This window comes from Gossypium hirsutum, chromosome A13 (genome assembly GCF_007990345.1).
Source record: "Gossypium hirsutum isolate 1008001.06 chromosome A13, Gossypium_hirsutum_v2.1, whole genome shotgun sequence".
Lineage (NCBI taxonomy): Eukaryota > Viridiplantae > Streptophyta > Magnoliopsida > Malvales > Malvaceae > Gossypium > Gossypium hirsutum.
Window position 1 is genome coordinate 109,343,948 of NC_053436.1, and position 23,999 is coordinate 109,367,946.

The 23,999-nt window shown below is 34.7% G+C and overlaps 4 protein-coding genes and 1 long non-coding RNA gene across 5 annotated transcripts; 3 read left to right on the plus strand and 2 right to left on the minus strand.

Annotated features, from left to right (window-relative positions):
• Positions 1-15: 15 nt before the first annotated feature.
• LOC107944249 (ethylene-responsive transcription factor ERN1) lies at positions 16-1,641 on the plus strand. The gene has a single exon (XM_016878067.2). The coding sequence runs from the start codon at positions 766-768 to the stop codon at positions 1,537-1,539; it is 774 nt and encodes a 257-aa protein (XP_016733556.1). The 5' UTR covers positions 16-765; the 3' UTR covers positions 1,540-1,641.
• Positions 1,642-2,404: 763 nt separating this feature from the next.
• LOC107944250 (tubulin alpha-5 chain) lies at positions 2,405-4,639 on the minus strand. Its single transcript, XM_016878068.2, has 5 exons — positions 4,369-4,639; positions 4,037-4,251; positions 3,760-3,959; positions 3,119-3,627; positions 2,405-2,896 (listed from the first exon to the last, which is right to left on the minus strand). Exons 1-5 carry the CDS (start codon positions 4,479-4,481, stop codon positions 2,584-2,586), a joined length of 1,350 nt encoding a protein of 449 aa, XP_016733557.1. The 5' UTR covers positions 4,482-4,639; the 3' UTR covers positions 2,405-2,583.
• A 5,882-nt stretch (positions 4,640-10,521) lies between these two features.
• Positions 10,522-12,602, plus strand: LOC121212625 (L-ascorbate oxidase homolog). The gene is made up of 3 exons (XM_041085793.1): positions 10,522-10,894; positions 10,991-12,097; positions 12,180-12,602. Exons 1-3 carry the CDS (start codon positions 10,620-10,622, stop codon positions 12,478-12,480), a joined length of 1,683 nt encoding a protein of 560 aa, XP_040941727.1. The 5' UTR covers positions 10,522-10,619; the 3' UTR covers positions 12,481-12,602.
• Positions 12,603-14,145: 1,543 nt separating this feature from the next.
• LOC121212626 (uncharacterized) lies at positions 14,146-15,486 on the minus strand. Its single transcript, XR_005907907.1, has 2 exons — positions 14,803-15,486; positions 14,146-14,455 (listed from the first exon to the last, which is right to left on the minus strand). It is a non-coding gene; the product is annotated as an uncharacterized lncRNA (long non-coding RNA).
• A 5,049-nt stretch (positions 15,487-20,535) lies between these two features.
• On the plus strand, positions 20,536-22,684 carry LOC121212627 (L-ascorbate oxidase homolog). The gene is made up of 3 exons (XM_041085794.1): positions 20,536-20,974; positions 21,071-22,177; positions 22,261-22,684. The coding sequence occupies exons 1-3, from the start codon at positions 20,727-20,729 to the stop codon at positions 22,559-22,561; spliced, it is 1,656 nt and encodes a 551-aa protein (XP_040941728.1). The 5' UTR covers positions 20,536-20,726; the 3' UTR covers positions 22,562-22,684.
• Positions 22,685-23,999: the final 1,315 nt, after the last annotated feature.

Here is a 23,999-nt window from a genome sequence, read left to right on the forward strand (position 1 = left end):
TTGTTTACTTTGCTTTTATGTCTACCTTTAGTATTGAAAGATGATTATCACAAATTTCATATAGCAAATAAAATTTAAATCCCAAGATTCTTTGTTTAAAATTTCCAACTTTTTTGTTTTTATAAAAATAGGTTTCTTTGGACATCATATTTATAAAGGCTACTAAGGATTAAACCATACTGAAAAGTTGTCTACGATTACGTAATTGTTGTATTAGATTTACTGTCCTAAATAGTAAATTAATGTTACCCGTCATTCAATTATTTTAATTTTAATCTAACGAAAGAAGATGGAAGTAAACCCAGGGCATTGTCAAGCTACTTGAGATAAATCATTGTTGAATGGAGAACATTTTAAAGGTGAAATTAAACTTATAATCTCAAAAATTGAAGCGAACTTTGAAAATGCTTTGCTTTTATTTATAAAAGAGATTCCATTATAATCCAACCTGCTTGATATTCCCCCTCTATTTTGTTGTTTCTTCCATTTGGATCCTTTTTCAACGCTCCCATTCTCTTTTTAGTGGGAGCCTACTTTCTCCAAGTGTCATGCCTGCCTGCCTTCACCAATCCCTCCTTATCATTTGGTCAACTCAAAACCCTTTGAGATATCAGTCACTAACTATACAACAGATTATGCCCAACATGCTTCCAACAATGTCAAGACACCCTTCCCACAAACTTTCAATATTCCCCTATATAAAAACCCAACCCCCTCACCTCTTTTCTTTCACCCCCCCCTCCCAACAACCTTTTCTTCTTTCCAATGGAACACCAAGTTCAAACCCAACAAAAAGGCAAGTTCAAGGAGAGGAGAAACAAGTTTGTTGGTGTAAGGCAAAGACCATCAGGGAAATGGGTTGCTGAGATCAAAGACACTACACAAAAGATAAGGATGTGGCTTGGTACTTTTGAAACAGCTGAAGAAGCTGCTAGAGCTTATGATGAAGCTGCTTGTCTTCTTAGAGGTTCTAATACAAGAACCAATTTTGCAACTCATGTTCCTACTGATTCTCATCTCTCTTTGAAGATTAGGAACTTACTTAATCATAAGAAGAGCTTGAGGCAAGGGAAGAATAATAATAGTAATAGTACTACCAACTCCAACAAAATCACCATTAAAGCAAGTACTATTGTTGGCAGTAACGACAGTATTAATAGTAGTATCAGTAATGCTGGTACCCATAGTTTTATGTGTAATTCGTTGGTGTTTGATGGTGCGTACAGGCCGGAGTTGAGCGGTTTTGTAGGGGAGCTTGGACCGGATCCGTCACAGTTGGGGCAATCCTGGATGATTCCAACAGGGTTTGATCAGATTCCTTTAAGCCAAGGACTGGAGTTGCCACAAGAAGTTGGTGTTTTGCCTCAAGGGATTGATCAAGAGCTCATGGAATTTGAACGCTTGAAAGTAGAAAGACAGGTATCAGCTACTTTATATGCAATGAATGGGGTTAATGAGTACCTTCAAAGTGCAGCATTTGATCCGAATGATGCTATTTGGGATCTTCCTACACTTTGTCACTTATTCTGTCAAAGTTGATTTCTCTCTTTCTAACTATGAAACTAGAGGCTGTTTCTGTTCCTAGTGTTTAGAAACAACAATTTTCAATGTCTGAAATGAAAACTATTGCTGTTTCAGTTATGTTCCTCACACCATTTTTGCTCTTTCTTCTAACAAGTTCCGGGTTTTTTGCTCCTACTCTTTCTTCTAACAAGTTCCATGTTATACTCAATTCTGATTCTAACAAGTTCCATGGTGAAGTCCTATTAGATGATATCCCTTTATTTATGTTCGAATATTGATCAAACACTTATGTTAAAAATGAGTACTCTAAATAAAATAGGTAAAAATATAATAAAAGCTATGTCAGATTGTGTTTTACTCCATTTATTAAAAAAATTGATAAATTAATCACTATACATTAAATTAAAAAATAAACCAATCCTGCTATTAAAATTTTATTCATTTTTATTGTCAAAAAACTAATCCTTGTACATAAACAAATGTACACATGATATATCACTTGTCATTATTTAATTATTCTATCAATCATGTTAGTTTAAAAAAAAATTACTTTTCAACTTCCATCCAGAGATTAATTTCGACTAAGTTGTCCATTTTTTGAGTGAAAACAAAATATATTTTAACTCTAACTCTTAATAGAATGAAATAAAGTAAAAATGATTTGGCCATTTTTTGCTCCTATAAACTACACCTTTCATAATTAAGAAGGAAAACATTTATAACAAAAAAAGGGTGTGCAACACAGATCTGAATATCACTTCATTGATGGCATAAAAAGGGTCTAGACAGATTATGGGTACAATTTGACAATCTTACAGCAACCATAAATGTTGTTTATGGAACACCTTTCATAAATAGAAGACACATTTATAACAAAAAATGACAAACACAACTATAAATATTACTTCATTGATAGCATAAAAAGCCCTTAGGCAAATGATGGGCACAATTTAACAATCATACAGCACACAGGAAGACAGTGCTACACAAGAGCAAAAGATAGGAATACCCTTACACACAGAGCTGATATTCAAAAGTAAATATTTCAGCATACGAACATCAATAGTCTTCGGCATCCTCTTCGTCCTCTACACCTTCGGCTCCGACTTCTTCATAATCTTTTTCGAGAGCAGCCAGATCCTCACGAGCTTCAGAGAACTCTCCTTCTTCCATGCCCTCACCAACATACCAATGCACGAAAGCTCTCTTTGAGTACATGAGATCGAACTTGTGGTCAATGCGTGCAAACACCTCAGCCACTGCTGTGTTGTTGCTTATCATGCAAACAGCTCGCTGCACCTTAGCGAGATCTCCTCCAGGTACAACAGTTGGAGGCTGATAGTTAATACCACATTTGAAGCCAGTAGGGCACCTACACATCCAATCGAAAAAAAACTTTTCAGAGAAGGCATGAATATATTGGAGACACAATGACATCCTTAAAATACATTGGGCTACTATATTCCTGCATGAGATACTTAGGTATATACTATTATATAAACCAATCCCATATGATAATGATGGCAAGGGCAATTTCCTAGCTAGTGAACTAATGAAGCAGAGTTTTCCATCCTTCCATATGAAATTCTCTTACCAGTCAACGAACTGCACGGTCCTCTTTGTTTTGATGGTAGCAACAGCAGCATTAACATCCTTGGGGACGACATCTCCTCGATACATCAAGCAACATGCCATGTACTTCCCATGCCTAGGGTCACATTTTGCCATCATGCTTGAAGGCTCAAACACAGCATTTGTGATCTCGGGAACCGACAATTGTTCATGGTATGCTTTCTCAGCTGAGATGACAGGTGCATATGAAGAGAGCATGAAATGGATACGGGGGTATGGAACCAAATTGGTTTGGAACTCAGTAACATCCACATTGATAGCTCCATCAAACCTTAAAGAAGTTGTCAAGGATGATATGATTTGAGATATCAAACGGTTCAAGTTAGTGTAAGTTGGCCTCTCAATATCAAGGGAACGACGGCATATGTCATAAATTGCTTCATTATCCAAGAGCACAGCCACATCAGTGTGCTCAAGAAGGGAATGAGTAGACAGAACACTGTTGTAAGGCTCCACAACAGCTGTTGAGACCTGTGAGATTAACAGAGACAAAACCAAAATGAAAATTGCATACCACAAAAAGGTTTCAAAGGCCAAACATGAAGCCTAGTTCTAGCAAACTCAAATGCATATTACCGCAGGCTTTTAAGCTAAAATGGTTACCTGTGGTGAAGGGTAGATGGTGAAACCAAGCTTTGACTTTTTACCATAATCCACCGACAAGCGTTCTAACAACAAAGATCCCAGACCAGAACCAGTTCCACCACCAACAGCATTGAACACAAGAAACCCTTGTAAACCAGTGCAGTTATCAGCTAACTTCCTAACACGGTCAAGGCAAAGATCCACAATTTCCTTCCCAACTGCAAAAAAAGACAAGCATCAATCTTTGTAAGTAACCCAACAAAAAGAAGAACCACAGATGATGTTTATAGTGTACTTGTATAATGGCCTCTGGCAAAGTTATTGGCAGCATCTTCTTTGCCAGAAATAAGCTGTTCAGGGTGGAAAAGTTGTCGGTAAGTCCCAGTCCTAACTTCATCGATCACAGTAGGTTCCAGATCCACAAACACAGCTCTAGGAACATGTTTCCCTGAACCAGTTTCACTAAAGAAAGTGTTGAAAGCATCATTTGCTACACCTACAGAGGTGTCACTGCAACAAAATCACAAACACATTGAAAACCAACTGTTATCCCTTCAGAATCTGTCATGAAAGAACATAAAGTTAGCATCCTTTTGCTTAAAAAAATTGGGTTTTGAAGATAAAAACCTGGGCATCATTCCATCGGGTTGGATTTCATGTTCAAGGCAGTAAAGCTCCCAACATGAGTTACCGACTTGAATACCAGCTTGACCTATATGAATGCTTATGATTTCCCTCATGTTTTGGTGAAAAAAAGGAATGGATTTGATGATCTAAGAGGAAAGGATCTGAGAGACGAATGTTATGGAGAAGACAATACAGAGAGACCCAGTGAGCGCAGGATTTTTTTCAAAGTGGGAGAGAAGATAATATAATAATATATACATACAAAAATAGCATTTAACTAATGGGAATTGATGATATTTTGGCGTCCGACAGCCTTTACGTGGGGCCCATACTTTTGCTTAGCTGGCCACCACTCACCATGACCACGACTCTCTTCAAGTCTTTTAAGTCCAAACTAGGGTTGGTTAAAAATTAAAAATCAAATGTGCAATCCAGTAAAATTTAATTTGATTTAAAATCAGAAGTTTAATATTTGGCAGAACCTTTATCGAATATTTGTTTTTAAAGAAACTAGAGTTTCTTTTAAAATATAATCGAGTTATTTGAGTTTGAGTTTATGTAACGCTCCAATTTTCGCGAATTCTGTGAATATTGACATAAGTTTAATTATGTTAGTGGGCCTTTAGAAGGCCCAAGCTTGAGATAGAACCCGGTAATTTTAGTTAATTTTTGTTCCATAAGAAAAAGTGAGTGAAATTATGAAATAGGACCTATGTGAAAATGTTTAAAAATGCTATAGGCTAATTTGTAGTGGCCAAATAAATAGTAGTGCAAAATAGGAGGATTTGCATATCAAATTCCCCACTTTTAATGTAGTGGCCGGCCAAGGTGATGGATAGTTGATAATGTATGCATTTTAGCATTTTAATAGTTAATGGATGATGGGCATGGTAAGCATTATGGGCATATTTTTATTGGAATTATGGCATGAGTATGGCACAAATATTAGTATATCATTTATGTGTCATAAAATGTTGAGTGATAAGAATAACAAAAGGAAGTAAAGGAAGGTTTTTGTTCATTCTTTGTTCTTCATAGCCGAATTTGAGAGAGAGCAAATAGGGGAGGAAACCCTTGAATATTCGGTCACTAGGAGGGGGAAAAATTGAAGGTAAGTTCTTGGTACTTTGCTTCTATCTTGATGTTCATGAGTTCTTCTTAATTCTACCTTAACTCTTGAAGCATATTTTAGTTTTTGGGTGTGTTGTGAGCATTTGGTCATGAATTAAAATGAAGGAAATGGTTGTTGTTTCATGTTCTTTTGATGAAAAATGGAAGATAGGTGAAGTTGAGCCAAACAAATGATCATGCATGTGCCTTAGATGCTAAAGGGAAAAATCGGCTAACATGTTGTGCTTTAAAATGATGAAATGGAGATTATGCTTAAGTAAAAATCATAGATATGTGATGATTGATTGGTGATATACATGTTTAAATAACATGCATGCAAGATAGGTGTATGAAAGAGTGATTTGGTAATAAATCTGCTTGAGACAGCAGTAGTAACGTGACTTTGAAAAATCACCATAAATTGTGGGAGATGAATTAGAAGTTGAATAAATTATGTAATTAAAGCTTAATGAGTCTAGTTTCAAATGAAATAAACGAGAACATATTTTGAATTCTGTACAATGAGAAATTTGATTTGTAATGAAGAGTGGTCAGATTAGTCAAACAGTGAAACATGGGAAACTTTAAGAAAAATCTGGTATTGATTGGCCATACCAAAAATTCTGAAAATTTTATGGATAGAAGATATATGAGTCTATTTTCAGGGAAAATTAACGGCACTTGATTTGGAGTTTCGTAGCTCCAGTTATAAATGATTTAGTGACTGTTACTCAGGAAGACAGCTTGCAGTGAAATTATGATTATGTGGTAAACATTGACAAAAATTTGTTAATGAGTTGCTTATTGATTTCTTATAAGCTTACTATGATCTGTGGGCGTGGTTGGCCGACTATTGTAAGGGGTTAATACGTAGTTTGTATTTGAATAGTTAGATTAACGTGTTAGTAATCCAATTGTAGGCGGTTCGTGTGTGGATCTCGTCAGCATATCGTCACAAACAGGTGTGTAACTAATACCCTCTTTCTTAGTCTAGATCGGCAAAAGTCGAAAAGCTGAAATGCCAAAAACCGGTATTTTGTAGATTTGCGAGTGTGCGAATGCTCGTGAGGTAAATCGATTAATGTTTTTGGTATGCTGCAATGTTTAGACTGCAAAGTGCATGATTTCTGTGCCCTCGATATTTTGGGGCTTAATGGGCCAAAATTGGAATGATAGGCTAACGGGCCCAATTCAGTAAGAACCCTCGGTAGTGATTCTGTTAGTACGTGAAAGGTAGGAATATGCATGAAAAACCCTAAAATAGATAAATTACTGAAATACCTTTAAAAGTGGAAAATTTACAGTTTTACCCCTAAGAGATAAATTACCGAAATACCCCTAGGGTTAAATTGACCTAAATGCATGTTTGACTGTTGTTATTTACTTCATGCCATGTTGTTATTATCTGATGCATGGGACTGGGATATTGACGGAGGAAGTACTGAAAGTGGCTTGTCCACGTACTGGAGGCTTTGCCTCAATTTACTGTTAACTGAGCAGCAAGGCTGCAATTGTGGAGTGTTGGGCTGGGTGGGTTGAGCTATTCCCCACATGGAGTGTATGGCTGGTACGGGTGGAGTGTAGTGGTTGGTGGGTTGAGTAGTCTCCCCAAATGGGCTTGCATATGTTTACTGATGTTGCATGTATTTTGAAATGGGCCTATGGACCATACTGTTATCTGAATAAGGGGCTAAGGCCCAGTACCACTGTTACCTGAATGGGCTTAGGCCCAATGGGCTTGAGCTGACTTGGGCTTTGAATGGGTTTTCCTTACACACTGAGTTTCCCCAAACTCACCCCTTCTTTAACCTTGCAGGTGAGCCTTGATGTGGGTGACTTGGAGCCGGAGGGGATTCAGAGTGGCCATGGTGAATACTTTTGGGTTTGAAAAAGAGATTGGTTTTCTTAAGTTATTTTTAATTACTATTTAATTTTTGGATTGTAATAAGGCCATTTTAACTTTATTTTCTTCTTTGATTTTTCTGGGATTATATTATTAAAAACAACTTTAAATTGATGGATACTAATTCAAATGGGCTAGACTTAGGGCGTGATTTCAAAACGATACTTATTTTTTTTTTAAAATAACACGACGTCACGAATATTCGATTTACCAAAGATAACCACTCAAAGAAATTTCAACTTGTTATTACCAAGTGTGGCAATGGATGTGGGCATGTCTAGGATTGGATCCAATCGGAGAGCTTGGTACTTAAGCAGCCTTCATGGCTCACCTCCTCTGTTATGGATACCTACCTGGTGCCCAGCTTCTATTCACTTGGTTAGTTTAACAAAAGTCGGCTTTTTAAAACACTAAAAAGGGAACACGGGTTTTTGACTTCAAAGTGGCACGTCGGATTCGGCCTTAACGTCTGGGCCGGGTTTGGGGTGCTACAGTTTAATTAAGTTTTTTGTTAATTTTTATATTTAAGTTTTAACTTGAATTCAACTCGATAATTAATTTTAGAATTAATAACATATATTAAGAAAAATAATGTAATTTAATAATATAAAAACATGAAAAGCTTGAGAAAGCTCTTGAGTAGTTCGATTTAAATATTAAGCTTGAATTCGACATGATCGAAAGCTTGAGCTTGAGTGGCTCGATAATAACCAAATCGAGTTTGATTTTTTGAGTCGAGCTTGAGTAGCTTGCGAGCACCAATGTCTCATTTATATCCCTAGTGTAAGGTTTTTAGAACCAAATTAGGGGTTGAATCGATCGTACCGCCAATTTTTGGTCCGACTAATTTATTCAGTTCAATTGAATAAATTATTAAAAATAAAAATATTAAATATTAAAAAATAGACAAACTGGTTCAATTAGTTTTTTTAGTTTAGTTTTTTATTGATTTATAAAAATATAAAAAAAATCACTTTTTATAATACCATAGAACTTATGAATGTGATTTTGTTAAATTCTCTACTTAGGTGGGATTCGATTAATAGATCTTACTAAATCAAGAGTATTTTTCAAGAGTATTTTTTATAGTAGAGTTATATATTTATTTATTGAAAAAGAAAAAATTCCTTATATTTCATATAGGGTAAACTACACCGAGGACTATTAAATCATTATTAAGTTTACGTTTTATTCATTTAACTTTAAAAAAATTACAAAATTGTCATTAAATTATTCAGAAGTTTTTATTTAAGTCATTGGGCGATAAAGTTTTTTTTAAAGTCCGACTACTGAGCTCCAAGCAGTCAGTATCCATCGGCGATAAAAGATTATACCTTAGATCTAAGTCGATTTGACGTTCAATGTTAGAGATCAGAGAAAAAATTGTTTGGATTTTGACTAGTAGATTCATGACGTTCAAAGTTATTTCATGAAAAAAAATAAACTGCAGAAGAGAAATGGAAGAATAACTCTCAATTTGTGCAAGTGACGCTAACAAAGAAGGTCGATTTAACAATCCAATAACTTAAATGAAAACTTACTAATAATTTAGTGAATGTAGTTCACCTTTTCATATAAAATCTTTCTATTTCATCAATTTAAGAATTGAGCTATCCTTTTAAACTTGAAAGTATGGTTTGAGCTAAAAAAATTATACTGGAAAATGAATTTATACAAGATTAAAGCTACTTCTTTTATTTCAACTGAATATTAGGTAGGATTTTTTTCTTGGAACAACTTAAATTATATATATATTCACAAAATCAAATCAAAATAAAAAGATATAAGGGGGATGAGGCAGGACCAGCCAGGATAGCATGACATTTAGGGTTGTACAATAATGAGCACCCAACATTAGGAAGATGATGTGTTTTTTTGTTTGTCTGTTTGGATAAGAAGTAGCATAGATTTATTCCCGAGTTGATTTATTCGATAAAGTATAAAGATATTTTTTTGAAATTTAAAAAAGTTTGAGTAGAAATATTAAGTTCGTAAAATAAGTTTGATAAAAAAAATTAGGTCTATTTAAAATATGGATAAAGCTTAAGTTGAGTTTTGATTGTTCAAACCTGGTTTAGTTAATTTTTAATATATTCTGTAATTTATAAAATAAAATTAAAATTATTGTAATATATAATATTATAATGTAAACATTAACAAAATTTAAGATGTCTATATATAAAACTTAAATAAATGAAAAAAATACATACATTTATTAAATATTAAATATTAAATATTAAATATAAATAAATACGAGCTGATTTGGGTAAAATTTTATATCTATATTTTAAAATTGGATCAAGTTTGAACAAACATAAAATGTATTAATATTATACTTAAACTCGACCCAACTCATGAATATATGTGTAAATTTTTTCATTGCCAACAATATGATAATTAAGATTTTCTTCTATTTTCATATTTAGAAAATTATATTAAATTTTAGTTTATTAACTTAAATTCCAAACTGATTTTAGGAGATATTCAATCTTGTACTAATACTATTTTATTCTCTTAATCTTATTTGGATTTGGTTTGAGAAGAAAATTAAACTCGTATTTCAATTCAATTCGGGGTTGAGTAGAGAAAATCAGCATAATTATTTTAGAATGGTCTAGATTGAACTTGGTTGGATTAGGTCTACTTTGTACTATGTGTTTTTAATGAATTTAGCTATTCTAATTTAATCATTTTTGGTTCTTTATTTATGTAAATGTATATTTTCAATATGACTTTTTTCTAAATGTGGTAATATGTCATATGACATAATCTCTTAACTAATAATTAATTTTCTTTTTTTTATATATATTCAATACTTAATTATATATAAAACCTATTAACTTAGTTAACATCAAATGTCTAGTTATCATGATTATAGAATAAAAGAGGTTAAGGTCTCTTTCTATTAAAAAATATACTATACTTTCTACATTTAAATTTTAAAAAAAATAATTAGTTTCCCTAAAGAAAAGGTTAGCCATCCATATAGTGAATATTCAAATCCTTGTGATAACAGAAAAGAATGATTCGACATTGTAAAACCAAAAATGGATTAGTGCTAAAAGCAAGGAAATAAATGAATGGATGAGCTTATTCTAAGGGATTAAGATGGAAGTATGGAAGAGGGGATTGTGTGGTATAAAAGGAGAGGTATGCATGCAATTCAAAATCAACTCAAGCTAATCATCTCCCTCTTCCTCTAGAGGGGATAAACAGTATAATAAATTACATTGGAGACATGGTCGGCGGAAGAAAGGGTAAAGAGATGGCTCGATTAACATTAATATCGATGCTATTTCTCTGGGCAGGATCAATGCTTATGGTCCAGGGCGGAGATCCCACCCTTTTTTTTGAATGGAACGTCACCTATGGCACCATTGCTCCTTTGGGAGTGCCAGTAAAGGGTATTCTTATTAACGGGCAATTCCCGGGACCAAATATTAACTCTACCACCAACAACAATATTGTGATCAATGTATTCAATAACCTTGATGAGCCATTCCTTGTAACATGGTAAGCGACTATCAAGAGTATTTTCTTTTTTACATTAATATGATTATGCTAGTGAAGAGTTGAGCTAATTATATGTGGAAATGGGATTTGTTGCAGGAACGGCATTCAGCATAGGAAGAACTCTTGGCAAGATGGTGTTCTGGGAACCAACTGTCCTATCCCCCGTGGGAAGAATTACACATATAAATTCCAGGTGAAGGATCAGATTGGCAGCTACATCTACTATCCCGTGACGGCTATGCATAAGGCGGTTGGTGGTTTCGGTGGCCTCCGTGTTAACAGCCGTCTACTCATCCCTGTTCCCTACGCTGATCCGGCTGATGACTATACTCTCTTAGTGGGAGACTTTTTCAACAAGGGACACACCAGCCTCAAGAAGATTCTTGATAGCGGTCGCAACCTTGGGAGATGTGACGGTGTCCACCTTAATGGGAAAGTTGCGAAAGGTGATGGGAAGGATGAACCTCTGTTTACGATGGAGGCAGGCAAAACGTACAAGTACAGGATTTGCAATACGGGTATCAAGACATCTCTGAACGTCAGGTTCCAAGGCCACACCATGAAATTGGTTGAGATGGAGGGTTCCCACACAATGCAGAATGACTATGACTCCCTTGATGTGCACGTTGGACAGTGCTTCAGTGTGCTTGTTACTGCCAACCAGGAACCAAGGGATTACTATGTGGTGGCCTCTACCCGTTTTACCAAACGTGAGGTTACAGCAACTGGCATCATCCGTTACAAAAATGGCAAGGGAGCTGCCTCATCCGAGTTGCCACCACCACCTGTTGGTTGGGCTTGGTCACTCAATCAATTCCGTACCTTCCGTTGGAACTTGACTTCTAACGCTGCTAGGCCTAATCCTCAGGGCTCCTACAAATATGGTTCTATTAACATTACCCGCACCATCAAGCTTGCCAACACTGCACAAAGAGTAGATGGCAAGCTCCGATATGCTCTTAATGGAGTCTCCTATGTCGAACCAACCACTCCACTAAAACTTGCAGAATACTATGGCGTAGCCGACAAGGTTTTCAAGTATGATACCATTCCCGATGAGCCTCCAAGTGACAACACTAAGGTAACTTTGGCACCTATTGTCCTCAACATGACACATAGAAACTTTGTGGAAATCATCTTCGAGAATCACGAGACCGCCATTCAGTCCTACCACTTGTCTGGCTACTCATTCTTTGCTGTGGGGTAAGTATAGCTTCTAACATAGCCAATACATGTGGTGATTTGCTTGAGTTGAAGTAATAAGTTGTATAATGATTTGTCGCAGCATGGACGTTGGGAAATGGAGCCCCGAGAAGAGGATGAACTACAATCTTCTTGACGCCGTGAGCAGACACACCATACAGGTATTCCCCAACTCCTGGTCAGCAATCCTATTGACATTCGACAACTGCGGGATGTGGAACCTGAGGTCGGAGACATGGGACAGGCATTACCTTGGGCAACAGCTTTATGCTAGTGTTATTTCCCCTAACCGATCCCTCAAGGATGAGTACAACTTACCGGAAGGTGTATTGACTTGCGGCATCGTGCAAGGCATGCCAAGGCCTCCACCTTTCAGCAGTTAATTTAATTAAGCTTATAAATCTGTATCCAATTATAGAATATGGGGAGAGAGAGGGTGAGAAAAGCTGAGTTCTGTATAATATTTAATGAAATAAAAGCTTTTGGATCACTTTATTATTACTAATTTTCGTGTGTTGCCCTCGAATATACACGCATTTAAGTTATTTTCAATATAAAAAACTGATATTTTCAAAATTGTACAATATTTAAAGATGAATGATTTAAAAAAATGGTTTATACTACTAATTATTTTGATATTTTCAAAGTTGAAATAAATAATTAAGTTATATTAACAAAGAAATTTAAAATAAATAATCTATATATATTTTGTTGATATATTCATCAATATAAATAAATCATTCTGCTATGGCGGTTCAACTTTGTGTTTTTTTTTATTCATTTATTTTTGTAAATTTCAAATTTGTCTATTAGATATGTACTACTACTAGATATGTCAAATTGTAAATATTTATTTGTCAAAAAGGCTCTTTAAAAAATGAAAAAAAAATTAATTAAGTCATTGTATGCAATTTGTACCTAATTAAGTCCCTATCATTAATTAAAATAATCAATTAAGCCACATAAAATAAATTGATCAGATAGAGATAGTAATAACTTCTATAGTAATCTATTATTTTTCCTATAAAAATATTTAAAAATTAGAAAAATATTATAAAAAATATAAATACTATTAAATATTAAAAAAATAAGAAAATTGGTATAAACTTAAAAAATTATAAAATTAATAAAACATATTTAAAATATTTAAAATTTTATAAAAACATTAAATTTAAAACTCTATAAAAATAATAAAAATTATAAAAAATATTAGAAGTATTAAATTTGATATAAACTTATAAAAAATGATAAAAAAATAATAAAACTTGATTTGGGTCGGATTAGTCGGTTGGACCGGCTAGATCAAAATTGGCAAGATATCGATCCAGAGAAAGCCATTAGACCGATTGATATTGGAACTGGATGGTTGAACCGATTCTTTATCCTTTTAATATATATATATTTTATTTCTTAATGTTTTATTTAATTGAACTGGACGGATCAGTCGAAATGGTAAATCAATGGCTTAATTTAATTTTTTTTATAATTTTTTTAGAAAAATTATTAGATTAAACCATAAGCTACAATGTCTCATCAACTAATTAGCTTGTCAGTTTATTTTAACCGTCAATGTGATCAATCTCGAACACCGTTAATTATTTTAATTAATGCCAAGAACTTAATTAGTTGCGAATTTAATATAAAAATAGGCTTTTTGACATATAAACCTATTGAAAATAAGATTATTATTATTATTTTTATCTCCCAATAATTACATGGAATATTTGAAATTCAAGCACTCCCTAGATGACTCAGCTTGGAGACTAGCATAACCAATAATCAACATAAAACTAGTCGGATTTAAGGCACTCTTCGCACGAAGATGGACAAATTGTGGATGATTAAGAAATTACCTTAAATTTATACCATTTAAACATGTCATCTTATTTCTCGAATCACAAAGTCTCCTATAACTTAAGCATAAGTCACATAATACTTATAATTTAGTCCCTATTAATCGATTTCAAGCATATACCACTTCTGTATCTTAGCCGCATAACATTTATATTTTAGTTTCTATTTGTAATGGCCCAAATTTGCTGCCCAAATAAACCAAAAAAAAAACATAAATTAAACAAAATTATAACAGTCCCTAAAATACTTTAGTCCAATTACAAAAAACCAGTAGCCCCATAGCCCAAATATAAGGGCCCACTAACTGGAACAGACCCAAACAGCCTTAAATCGATGCTCAGCTTTGGCAAACCCTAGGACAAAAGGGGTCCTCGAGTCGCAGCAACCTCAGCAGCCTCCAGGCACCGTACACTCCTCCTGGCGCCACGCACGCTCCCGTACATACGCCAGCACCACCCCGTACGCCCCGCACCAATTTGCCAGCGCATGTCCTCTGCTCCGTACCTGCGAACAAGACAAACACAGCAACAAACAGAGACAAAAGAGAAAATATTATTTTTCTTTTATTTGTTTTTCTTTCGTTTCGGATATAAAGCCAGAAAATGTTCATTGTAATGAAAAAAGGGGCGCATTTACGCAACAAAAATATACAAACAGATACTATAAAGAGAGATTTTTTTTACGAACACAAGCAATACGAATACTTACAAAAAAAAGCAGAGGTGATTTCTTTTCTTCCTCGAATCCTCTTAGTTTTCCATATATCATTGCGTTTTTGGTTTAGGGGTCATTCACCATTATCGTTTTGAAAATAAAGAGATGAACAAAGGAACGGTGAAAGAGGAGCTTACCTTGCGAAGCTAGCTGTCGTCCCCCCTTTTACTTCGTCGAAATCGAAGTCTGAATGAGGGTTTCAAAGGCGAAAACCCCTCTTTTAGGGCTCGGATGCGCAGACCGTCGCTCGTAGTGACGAATTAGTGCTAAAAGGAGCATTTGGAGGTCGATTGAGCAACGAGAGAGGGGAAGGGGCTAGGGTTCGGCTGAATAACTCAGTCTTCAGCCCTTTTAAAGGGTTAAAAGCGATGCCGTTTCAAGCCCATTACAATGGCTCAAAAACGACGTCGTCGGATGGAGCCTCGATCTGATCCGTTTAGCTGCCCCGACGACCCGCGCGTTTTCGCGAAGAGGGTTTATTTACAGCATCGGTCCCTCCCTGTTGCACCATGTTTCGTTTGGCTCTTATTTATTTTTTTATTTTTATTAATTTAGCTATGTAATTTATACACGTTTGCAAATGGACCCGCGCTTGAATACAGCCTTTTAGGATCTGGTATATTGTCAGTTTTAGTCCCTAGCTGTTTCCGCGCATGGACTATTGGTCCCTCCACTGTTTTTGTTTAGTTTCAATTTTACCTTGTGTGTTTTAGTTTAATTTTAATTAGGTCTTTTATTTTATAACTTTATAATTTCTTTTATTTACTTACTAGTATATTTTCAAGCAGCCATGACAATCTTTTTAGTGTTATAAATTTGTTTTTTTTGTAAGATTATTATCATACTTCGTATATCTTGAATGTTTATTTCTTTAGTGTTATTAGGCATATATATGTTTTACAAAAAATCCTAATGCTTCATACATCCAATGTTTTATTCTAATTATGTATTTTAGCATATACTTTGTCACGATAATACATTTTGTTTATACACACATGTGTTCCATAAAATTATCTTTCCATTTGCCTATATTAGTACATATATTCGGCATATATATATATTTCATTAAATCTACACATTATCGTTCTTTAGGAATTTACATGTGTTCTCTTTGAAATTTGTATATACATATACGCATTAATACCCTTTTTTATTTTAATAGATTTTATTTTAAAACACCTTTCGCTTTGTAATTTACCAAACATTTTCTATATATATATGAAATAATGTTAAGAGCTTTTAATTATAAAATTATTATCGTTATCCATGTTTTTATTTCTTTATATTATATTGCTTTTGTGTTTTATATAGCCTATTATTTAAATATTTTGATATGAGGATAGGTATGCTTTTTTTAAAAACCAATTTAAAATTATATATATGTACTAATTTTAATCTCATTCTTTTATAAGTTTATATGTACATTTTTTTATATAAATCTATTTTGGTTGTCATATTTTTTTGTCCTATCATATATTTTGTTAACTTTTAAATAAATTCATGTTTAAAACATGTTACATGTAATTTGATTCAAATTTTTATTCTATAATATTTGTTCCAAAAAAATCATATAGCTATCTATAGCTTTCATGCAAATATGTCGACTTATGTATGGGCCCATTTATTCGTTATTATTTAAAAATCATTTTATAGTGCATTGGTTGCTAATTGCTATATTATTTTTCATATCTTGTATCGGTTAATCTATATCATATTTTGTTTATTATTGTGGCATACTATCGTATGTTTTGTTTCGCTTGAATGGTTGTTATATTATCATCTTTGTCATTGTATTATTATCCTCCATGCGCTATTGTAATCAGGTTGCGTTTTTTAGGATTAGCTATACCTTTTTTATTTTTAATCGATTGTATCTCATATGCACGTTTACCCCATCCACCGATTTTATTTGATTTTCGAAATGTGGTTTTATAAAATCTAAATTTTATGATTAATTTCGTTCTATTTCAAATCGAATTAATAGGTCTTAAGCTAGCTTTATAATCATTCATTCAAAAGTTCTTAAAAACGAAGACGAGATTCGATGTTTGGCAATTCGCGGAATCGTGCCCTAACGTGTTGGGTTACAATTTCGCGTTTGCTCAAAATAATCGAATATCACTTCGAAATTTCACTCGCGTCTTTTAAAATTCTTCAAAACGAAGACGAGATTCGATACTTAGCAATTCGCGGAATCGTGCCCTAACGTGTTGGGTTGCAATTTTGCGTTTGTCCAAAGTAATCGAGCATCCCTTCAAAATTTCATTCATGTCTTCTAAAAATTATTTAAAACGAAAGCTATATTCGGCGTTTGACAATTCGAGAATCATGCCCTATCGTGCTGGGCTGTGATTTCTCGTTTGTTCAAACGATCGAATATTCTTTTGTATTATCACTCATGTTTTTAAAAAATAAAAAATAAAAAATATAAATACTTAAAAACGACGATGATATTCAATGTTTGGCGATTTGAGAACCGTGCCCTATCGTGCTGGGTTGCGCTTTTTCATTGGTCCGAAACAATTGAAAATCCCTTCGGAATTTCCCTCACATTTTCTAAAATCTTTCAAAATGAAGGCGATGTTCGATGTTTGGCGATTTGAGAATCGAGCCCTATCGTGTTGGGTTGCGCTTTTTCATTTGCCCAAAATAATCGAATATCTCCTCGGAATTTTCACACATATTTTATAAAGTAAGGCAATGGTCAATATTTGGAAATTCGAGGAATCGTACCCTACTGTGCTGGGTTTCGATTTTTTGTTGGACTAAATAATTGAGCATCCTTCGGTAATTCTCAAATTACATACTTTCGGACATCGAAACAAGAAATTTTGACAACTAACTCGGATTACTCAAACGTTATAAAAGGAACCACATTTCAAAAACTTTTAATTTAGACACAAGGACAGTATTTAATCGATTTGGTACCAATTTTGGGCGTAGTGAGGGTGCTAACCCTTCCTCATACGTAACCGACTCCCGAGCCCATTTTCTCACACTTTCGTAGACCATAATCGGTATTTTAGTAAACCGAAAATGTTTTATTAAAATAACCAAATTCTTAGGTGACCCGATCACACCAAAATAAAAGGATCGGTGACGACTCCATATTTCTATTTCCCAAATAGTCGATTTCCTCAATTTTTTTTAAAAAATTTTAAAATATTTAAATAAAAAGGGTGGTTTCGACACTATTAATAGATTTTAGATTCAACGGTGAATACGCAGATTAGTATATTAAATTACCTAATAACCCAACAAAGAATTAGAGTTGGTGATGTGTCCTAATACTCATTACACCGAAATGCTAAAATAGTTCTCATTCTTAACATCATTAAACATAAATTTACATATCTTTAACCCCTTTCGTAATATTTTCATGATCATAATCCACATCACAAATATATACACATATGAATATCATCACAACCATTGCCATCAAAGTCAAATTAAGCTAACATGCCTTTTATGACAACATTCATTAATATTAATTCATTAAACTTAGCTGCTTAATGAGTTAATAACACAAGATTACAAACCAAATTCATTTTTCATCCTTGGATTCTTGACGTCCTGGTCTTGTTTCTTAACTTTGTTCAAATAATTCAATTATTAGTACGAGCTAGTGGCCTATTCAAATACATCAAACTATTCAATTAAACATATGTAATTTTTCAACTTAGTCTTTTTATACCCTAATGTCCGATTTTCGTATATCTCAAAATTTTCCCGCTCGAATCAATTCGACTTTATAACTATACTCTAAGGCCTCAAACTATCTATAAAACACCATTTTTGTTCAAAGTTCTCAACAATCTCATTCAAGCTCCCAAGAACTCATCAATGACTATATTATCTATGTTTAATCAAGTCTTGTTTCTACACATCCCACTTCATTTCTAGCATGTTTTCCACCAAAGTTCAAGCTTAACACTAGATATTCATGGATTCAAGCTTTCATTCTCTAAGTTCTCTAATGCTTAGGCTATGTTCATCAACTATCATATATAAACTAAGATTTTAACAAATTCAAGTGAAAAGTTCACCTTCCTTAGTAATTTGATGGACGACAATGGAAGAGTAACCTAAAGAATTTCTTTCTTTCTTTTGCTTCTCTCACCAATTCAACATATATATATATATAATTAATCTAATTCCTCATTAATCTAATGGCTACAATTGAGCTTAAACAATGGTCAATAGAAATGAATGGCAAGGATCAACCAAGCCACTAACTAAGAATAAATCTTGGTTTAACAGCACTAGAGGTGTACATGGGCCGGGCCGGGGTGGGTTTAGGTCGGGCTCAATTAAAAATTTAGACTCATTTGATAGGTTCGGGCCCGGCCCGGCCCAAAAAATGGGCCTAAAAATTTGCCTAAGCCCTACTTGAATAAAAATGTTAAAACCCGGGCCTGACCCAGCCTGTCCATAGTAATTTTTATATTATTTTTTATATAATTTAAAAAATATATAATACATCAAAAATACTAAAAACATGAAAATAAATATTTCCCAACAAATTGAAAATAAATTTTAAAAATATGTATACTTAAATAACACTAAGATAGATGCAACTTAATAAGCAAATGCCTCTAAAATAATAACAAAATTAACAAATATCTTTAAAATAATAGGCAAAATTAACAATAAGATAAGTTTTATACAATATCCAAACAATAACAACAAAATAGTAGCAACATAATAGTAAAATGGTAGCAAAATAGGGAGAAAACATTAAGAAATAATAATTAAAAAAATATATATTTTTTGTCCTTTAGTGAATTCGGGTAGGGTCAGGCCAAAAATGCCTTACCTGAGGCCCAACCCATTTTTTAAACAGGCCTTATTTTTTTATCCAAGCCCATTTTTCGAGCCTATATTTTTGCTCAAACCCTCTCACATTTCAGACGGGTCTTCGAGCTTGGCTGAGTGGCCCGACCCATGAACAAGTCTAAACAGTACTTAGGTTCTTGGCATAATTACCACTGGCAAATTTGTTTAATTCTTAAATCAATTCTCTTTATTTTATTCACCTTACAATTTAGTCTTTGATCAATAATTACTATTCTTTCAATCTAGTCCTTGTACTTAATAATTTATCTAATTTAATCACTTAATAATTCTAATTTCTAATTTCATGTTCATCTTGTAAATGTCTCGATTTAATATTTTTGGACTAGTTCGGCTTCGAGAATTTAGCCTCAAAATCAAATTTTTTGACCCTAATGAAAATCAGAATGTTATATGCAAAATGCTCGACATCCTGCAAGGTCTCCATAATAGATTTCTTCATATTTGTGTCATTGTTGCTCATGTCTGATCCACCTCTAGTATTCACTTCAACCGTAACAATGGTCATATTTGTTGCCATGAGTGATGTGGAAATTTTTTTAAAAATGTCATTAAGTAATTTGAAATAGACCATGAATAATGTGGTGGAAAGAGTTAATAAAATAATTTCTCCACATTTTGGGTGATCAATATTTAATTTATTATAAAATTTCTCGTAGATGATGTCACAAATGGATTTGTTATGTATGCGTAAACTCTTGAAAAAAAAACTATAATAAAATTTCTCGTAGATGATGTCACATAATTTGTCATAATTTAAGCTTTCATATAAGAAGGTTAGTTTCACATTAATACAATTTCTATTTTTAAAAATTACAATAGTTTATCTATATGTATAATAAAAGAATAAATAAAAAGGTTAAAAAAAAGCACTAAAGTATTTTTCATAGAAGCAACTACTTTCCTAAAGAAAAGGTTAGCCATCCATATAGTGAATATTCAAATCCTTGTGATAACAGAAAAGAATGATTCAACATTGTAAAACTAAAAATGGTTAGTGCTAAAAGGAAGGAAATAAATGAATGGATGAGCTTATTCTAAGGGATTAAGATGGAAGAATGGAAGAGGGGATTGTGTGGTATAAAAGGAGAGGTATGCATGCAATTCAAAATCAACTCAAGCTAATCATCTCCCTCTTCCTCTAGAGGGGATAAACAGTATAATAAATTATATTGGAGGCGTGGTCGGCAAAAAAAAGGGTTAAGAGATGGCTCGATTAACATTAGTATCGGTGCTATTTCTCTGGGCAGGATCAATGCTTATGGTCCAGGGCGGAGATCCCACCCTTTTTTTCGAATGGAACGTCACCTATGGCACCATTGCTCCCTTGGGAGTGCCAGTAAAGGGTATTCTTATTAACGGGCAATTCCCGGGACCAAATATTAACTCTACCACCAACAACAATATTGTGGTCAATGTGTTCAATAACCTTGATGAGCCATTCCTTGTAACATGGTAAGCGACTACCAAGAGTATTTTCTTTTTTACATTAATATGATTATGCTAGTGAAGAGTTGAGCTAATTATATGTGGAAATGGGATTTGTTGCAGGAACGGCGTGCAGCATAGGAAGAACTCTTGGCAAGATGGTGTTCTGGGAACCAACTGTCCTATCCCCCCTGGGAAGAATTACACCTATAAATTCCAGGTGAAGGATCAGATTGGCAGCTACATCTACTATCCGGTGACGGCTATGCATAAGGCGGTTGGTGGTTTCGGTGGCCTCCGTGTTAATAGCCGTCTACTCATCCCTGTTCCCTACGCTGATCCGGCTGATGACTATACTCTCTTAGTGGGAGACTTTTTCAACAAGGGACACACCAGCCTCAAGAAGATTCTTGATAGTGGTCGCAACCTTGGGAGATGTGACGGTGTTCACCTTAATGGGAAAGTTGCAAAAGGTGATAGGAAGGATGAACCTCTGTTTACGATGGAGGCAGGCAAAACGTACAAGTACAGGATTTGCAATACGGGTATCAAGACATCTCTGAACGTCAGGTTCCAAGGCCACACCATGAAATTGGTTGAGATGGAGGGTTCCCACACAATGCAGAATGACTATGACTCCCTTGATGTGCATGTTGGACAGTGCTTCAGTGTGCTTGTTACTGCCAACCAGGAACCAAGGGATTACTATGTGGTGGCCTCTACCCGTTTTACCAGACGTGAGGTTACAGCAACTGGCATCATCCGTTACAAGAATGGTAAGGGAGCTGCCTCATCCGAGTTGCCACCACCACCTGTTGGTTGGGCTTGGTCACTCAATCAATTCCGTACCTTCCGTTGGAACTTGACTTCTAACGCTGCTAGGCCTAACCCTCAGGGCTCCTACAAATATGGTTCCATTAACATTACCCGCACCATCAAGCTTGCCAACACTGCACAAAAAGTAGATGGCAAGCTCCGATATGCTCTTAATGGAGTCTCCTATGTCGAACCAACCACTCCACTAAAACTTGCAGAATACTACGGCGTAGCCGACAAGGTTTTCAAGTATGATACCATTCCCGATGAGCCACAAAGTGACAACACTAAGGTAACTTTGGCACCTATTGTGCTGAACATGACACACAGAAACTTTGTGGAAATAATCTTCGAGAATCACGAGAGCGCCATTCAGTCTTACCACTTGTCTGGCTACTCATTCTTTGCTGTGGGGTAAGTATAGCTTCTAACATAACAAATACATGTGGTGATTTGCTTGAGTTGGAAGTAATAAGTTGTATAATGATTTGTCGCAGCATGGACGTTGGGAAATGGAGCCCCGAGAAGAGGATGAACTACAATCTTCTTGACGCCGTGAGCAGACACACCATACAGGTATTCCCCAACTCCTGGTCAGCAATCCTATTGACATTCGACAACTGCGGGATGTGGAACCTGAGGTCGGAGATATGGGACAGGCATTACCTTGGGCAACAGCTTTATGCTAGTGTTATTTCCCCTAACCGATCCCTCAAGGATGAGTACAACTTGCCGGAAGGTGTATTGACTTGCGGCATCGTGCAAGGCATGCCAAGGCCTCCACCTTTCAGCAGTTAATTTAATTAAGCTTATAAATCTGTATCCAATTATGGTATATGAGGAGAGAGAGGGTGAGAAAAGCTTGAGTTCCAAATGTATTTAATGAAATAAAATGTTTTGGACCATATGTTTATACTCAAATCATGCGCAAGCTTTCAACAATTTCATTGCTGCCATGTTTTAATTCTAATTACTTTGTTCATTATTAAAATCATATAATACCTTAATAAGAAAAACCATCACAAAATAGTATGCATCACGAAAATAATTAATGAATAGACCAACATTCTGTTATCTTCTTCCCTTTTCTATTTTCTGCTTTCTGTTTCGGTTCATAACAGAACCAGGAGACTAAACATCCCTCAGTCCACTCCTGCAAGGTAAGATTCTCCCAAGAAATTTACTACTGCCAAAGAAAGAGCAAACAATTTTGTCAACTGTCTGCACCAACAGATATTTGCTTGTTGGTATTTTGGATGAGAGATGAGTGAAGTTAGCAGTTTCTTGAGCTAGAAGGCTCGATACTTGCTAAACAAACAAAACAGAATTGAGCTTGAAGAACAAGAATAAATGCAAAGAAAGAGAGAACTGAATGAATAATTCTGATGATTTTTCATTAACCTTGAAAGATGGCATAATGCCAATACATATACCAGGCATAAGCTAGTCAAAGGTAAGCAAATTTTCACCTAAACATTACCTACTACCACTTAGTAACTTTGAAACTTATAAAACATAACTTGTACACTTTGTAAAGCTGATTTATCAGCTCAAATGTCAACAAAATTACATTCAGTACATTAACAACTTAGTTCTAATTTAACTAAGTTACAAAACATCAATTGAGGTAACAAAAAAAAATGGAATTGAACAGCAGCATCAACTTCAACTGCAACTGCATGGCTCGGGCTGCTTCTCTGCAACTTGGCTGCATGCAGGCCAACTTCAACAGCTCTGTACAAAGAAGCACTTCATTGAGTAGAATGACTTGCTACAATTTGTTGCTTTTGTAAAACCATATGCCGAGGAAGGCGTTTATGGGTTTTATGTCAATATTCTCAAGTCTGTCAATAAGTCTTGGAGCAAGCTCTTCCACAAAGATTATGTTCGAGGAAGATGGTATAATTTTGGCCCTACACAAATTAGGGAGCTATTGCTTCACTCATGCTTGATAGATGTCAAGCTAGATGAATTTTATGATACAATGGTCAAAACCATCACCAATGGAGTTCATCTTACCTTGCCCCTAAGCAACTGAGCCACAAGCTTCTACTCTAGAGCCCACTTATGCTGGCCTGTTTGCTATTGCAACCAGAAACTGGATTCCTAATAGCCAAACGAATACAGTTACAAAGAAGATGGTTACTCTGCTTAGGAAGATTTGTGATGTGATTCAATTTTCACTTGGGAGAGCTTATTTTTCAGGAAATCATCAAACATACTAATTTTGTTTACC

Coding starts and splice junctions, on each gene's coding strand:
- LOC121212625 (XM_041085793.1), top strand. CDS start 10,620: ATGGTCGGCGGAAGAAAGGGTAAAGAGATGGCTCGATTAACATTAATA. Junction 10,895..10,990: donor GAGCCATTCCTTGTAACATG/GTAAGCGACTAT, acceptor GATTTGTTGCAG/GAACGGCATTCAGCATAGGA. Junction 12,098..12,179: donor TACTCATTCTTTGCTGTGGG/GTAAGTATAGCT, acceptor GATTTGTCGCAG/CATGGACGTTGGGAAATGGA.
- LOC107944250 (XM_016878068.2), bottom strand. CDS start 4,481: ATGAGGGAAATCATAAGCATTCATATAGGTCAAGCTGGTATTCAAGTC. Junction 3,628..3,759: donor CCATCTACCCTTCACCACAG/GTAACCATTTTA, acceptor TTAATCTCACAG/GTCTCAACAGCTGTTGTGGA. Junction 2,897..3,118: donor ACCGTGCAGTTCGTTGACTG/GTAAGAGAATTT, acceptor TTGGATGTGTAG/GTGCCCTACTGGCTTCAAAT.
- LOC107944249 (XM_016878067.2), top strand. CDS start 766: ATGGAACACCAAGTTCAAACCCAACAAAAAGGCAAGTTCAAGGAGAGG.
- LOC121212627 (XM_041085794.1), top strand. CDS start 20,727: ATGGCTCGATTAACATTAGTATCGGTGCTATTTCTCTGGGCAGGATCA. Junction 20,975..21,070: donor GAGCCATTCCTTGTAACATG/GTAAGCGACTAC, acceptor GATTTGTTGCAG/GAACGGCGTGCAGCATAGGA. Junction 22,178..22,260: donor TACTCATTCTTTGCTGTGGG/GTAAGTATAGCT, acceptor GATTTGTCGCAG/CATGGACGTTGGGAAATGGA.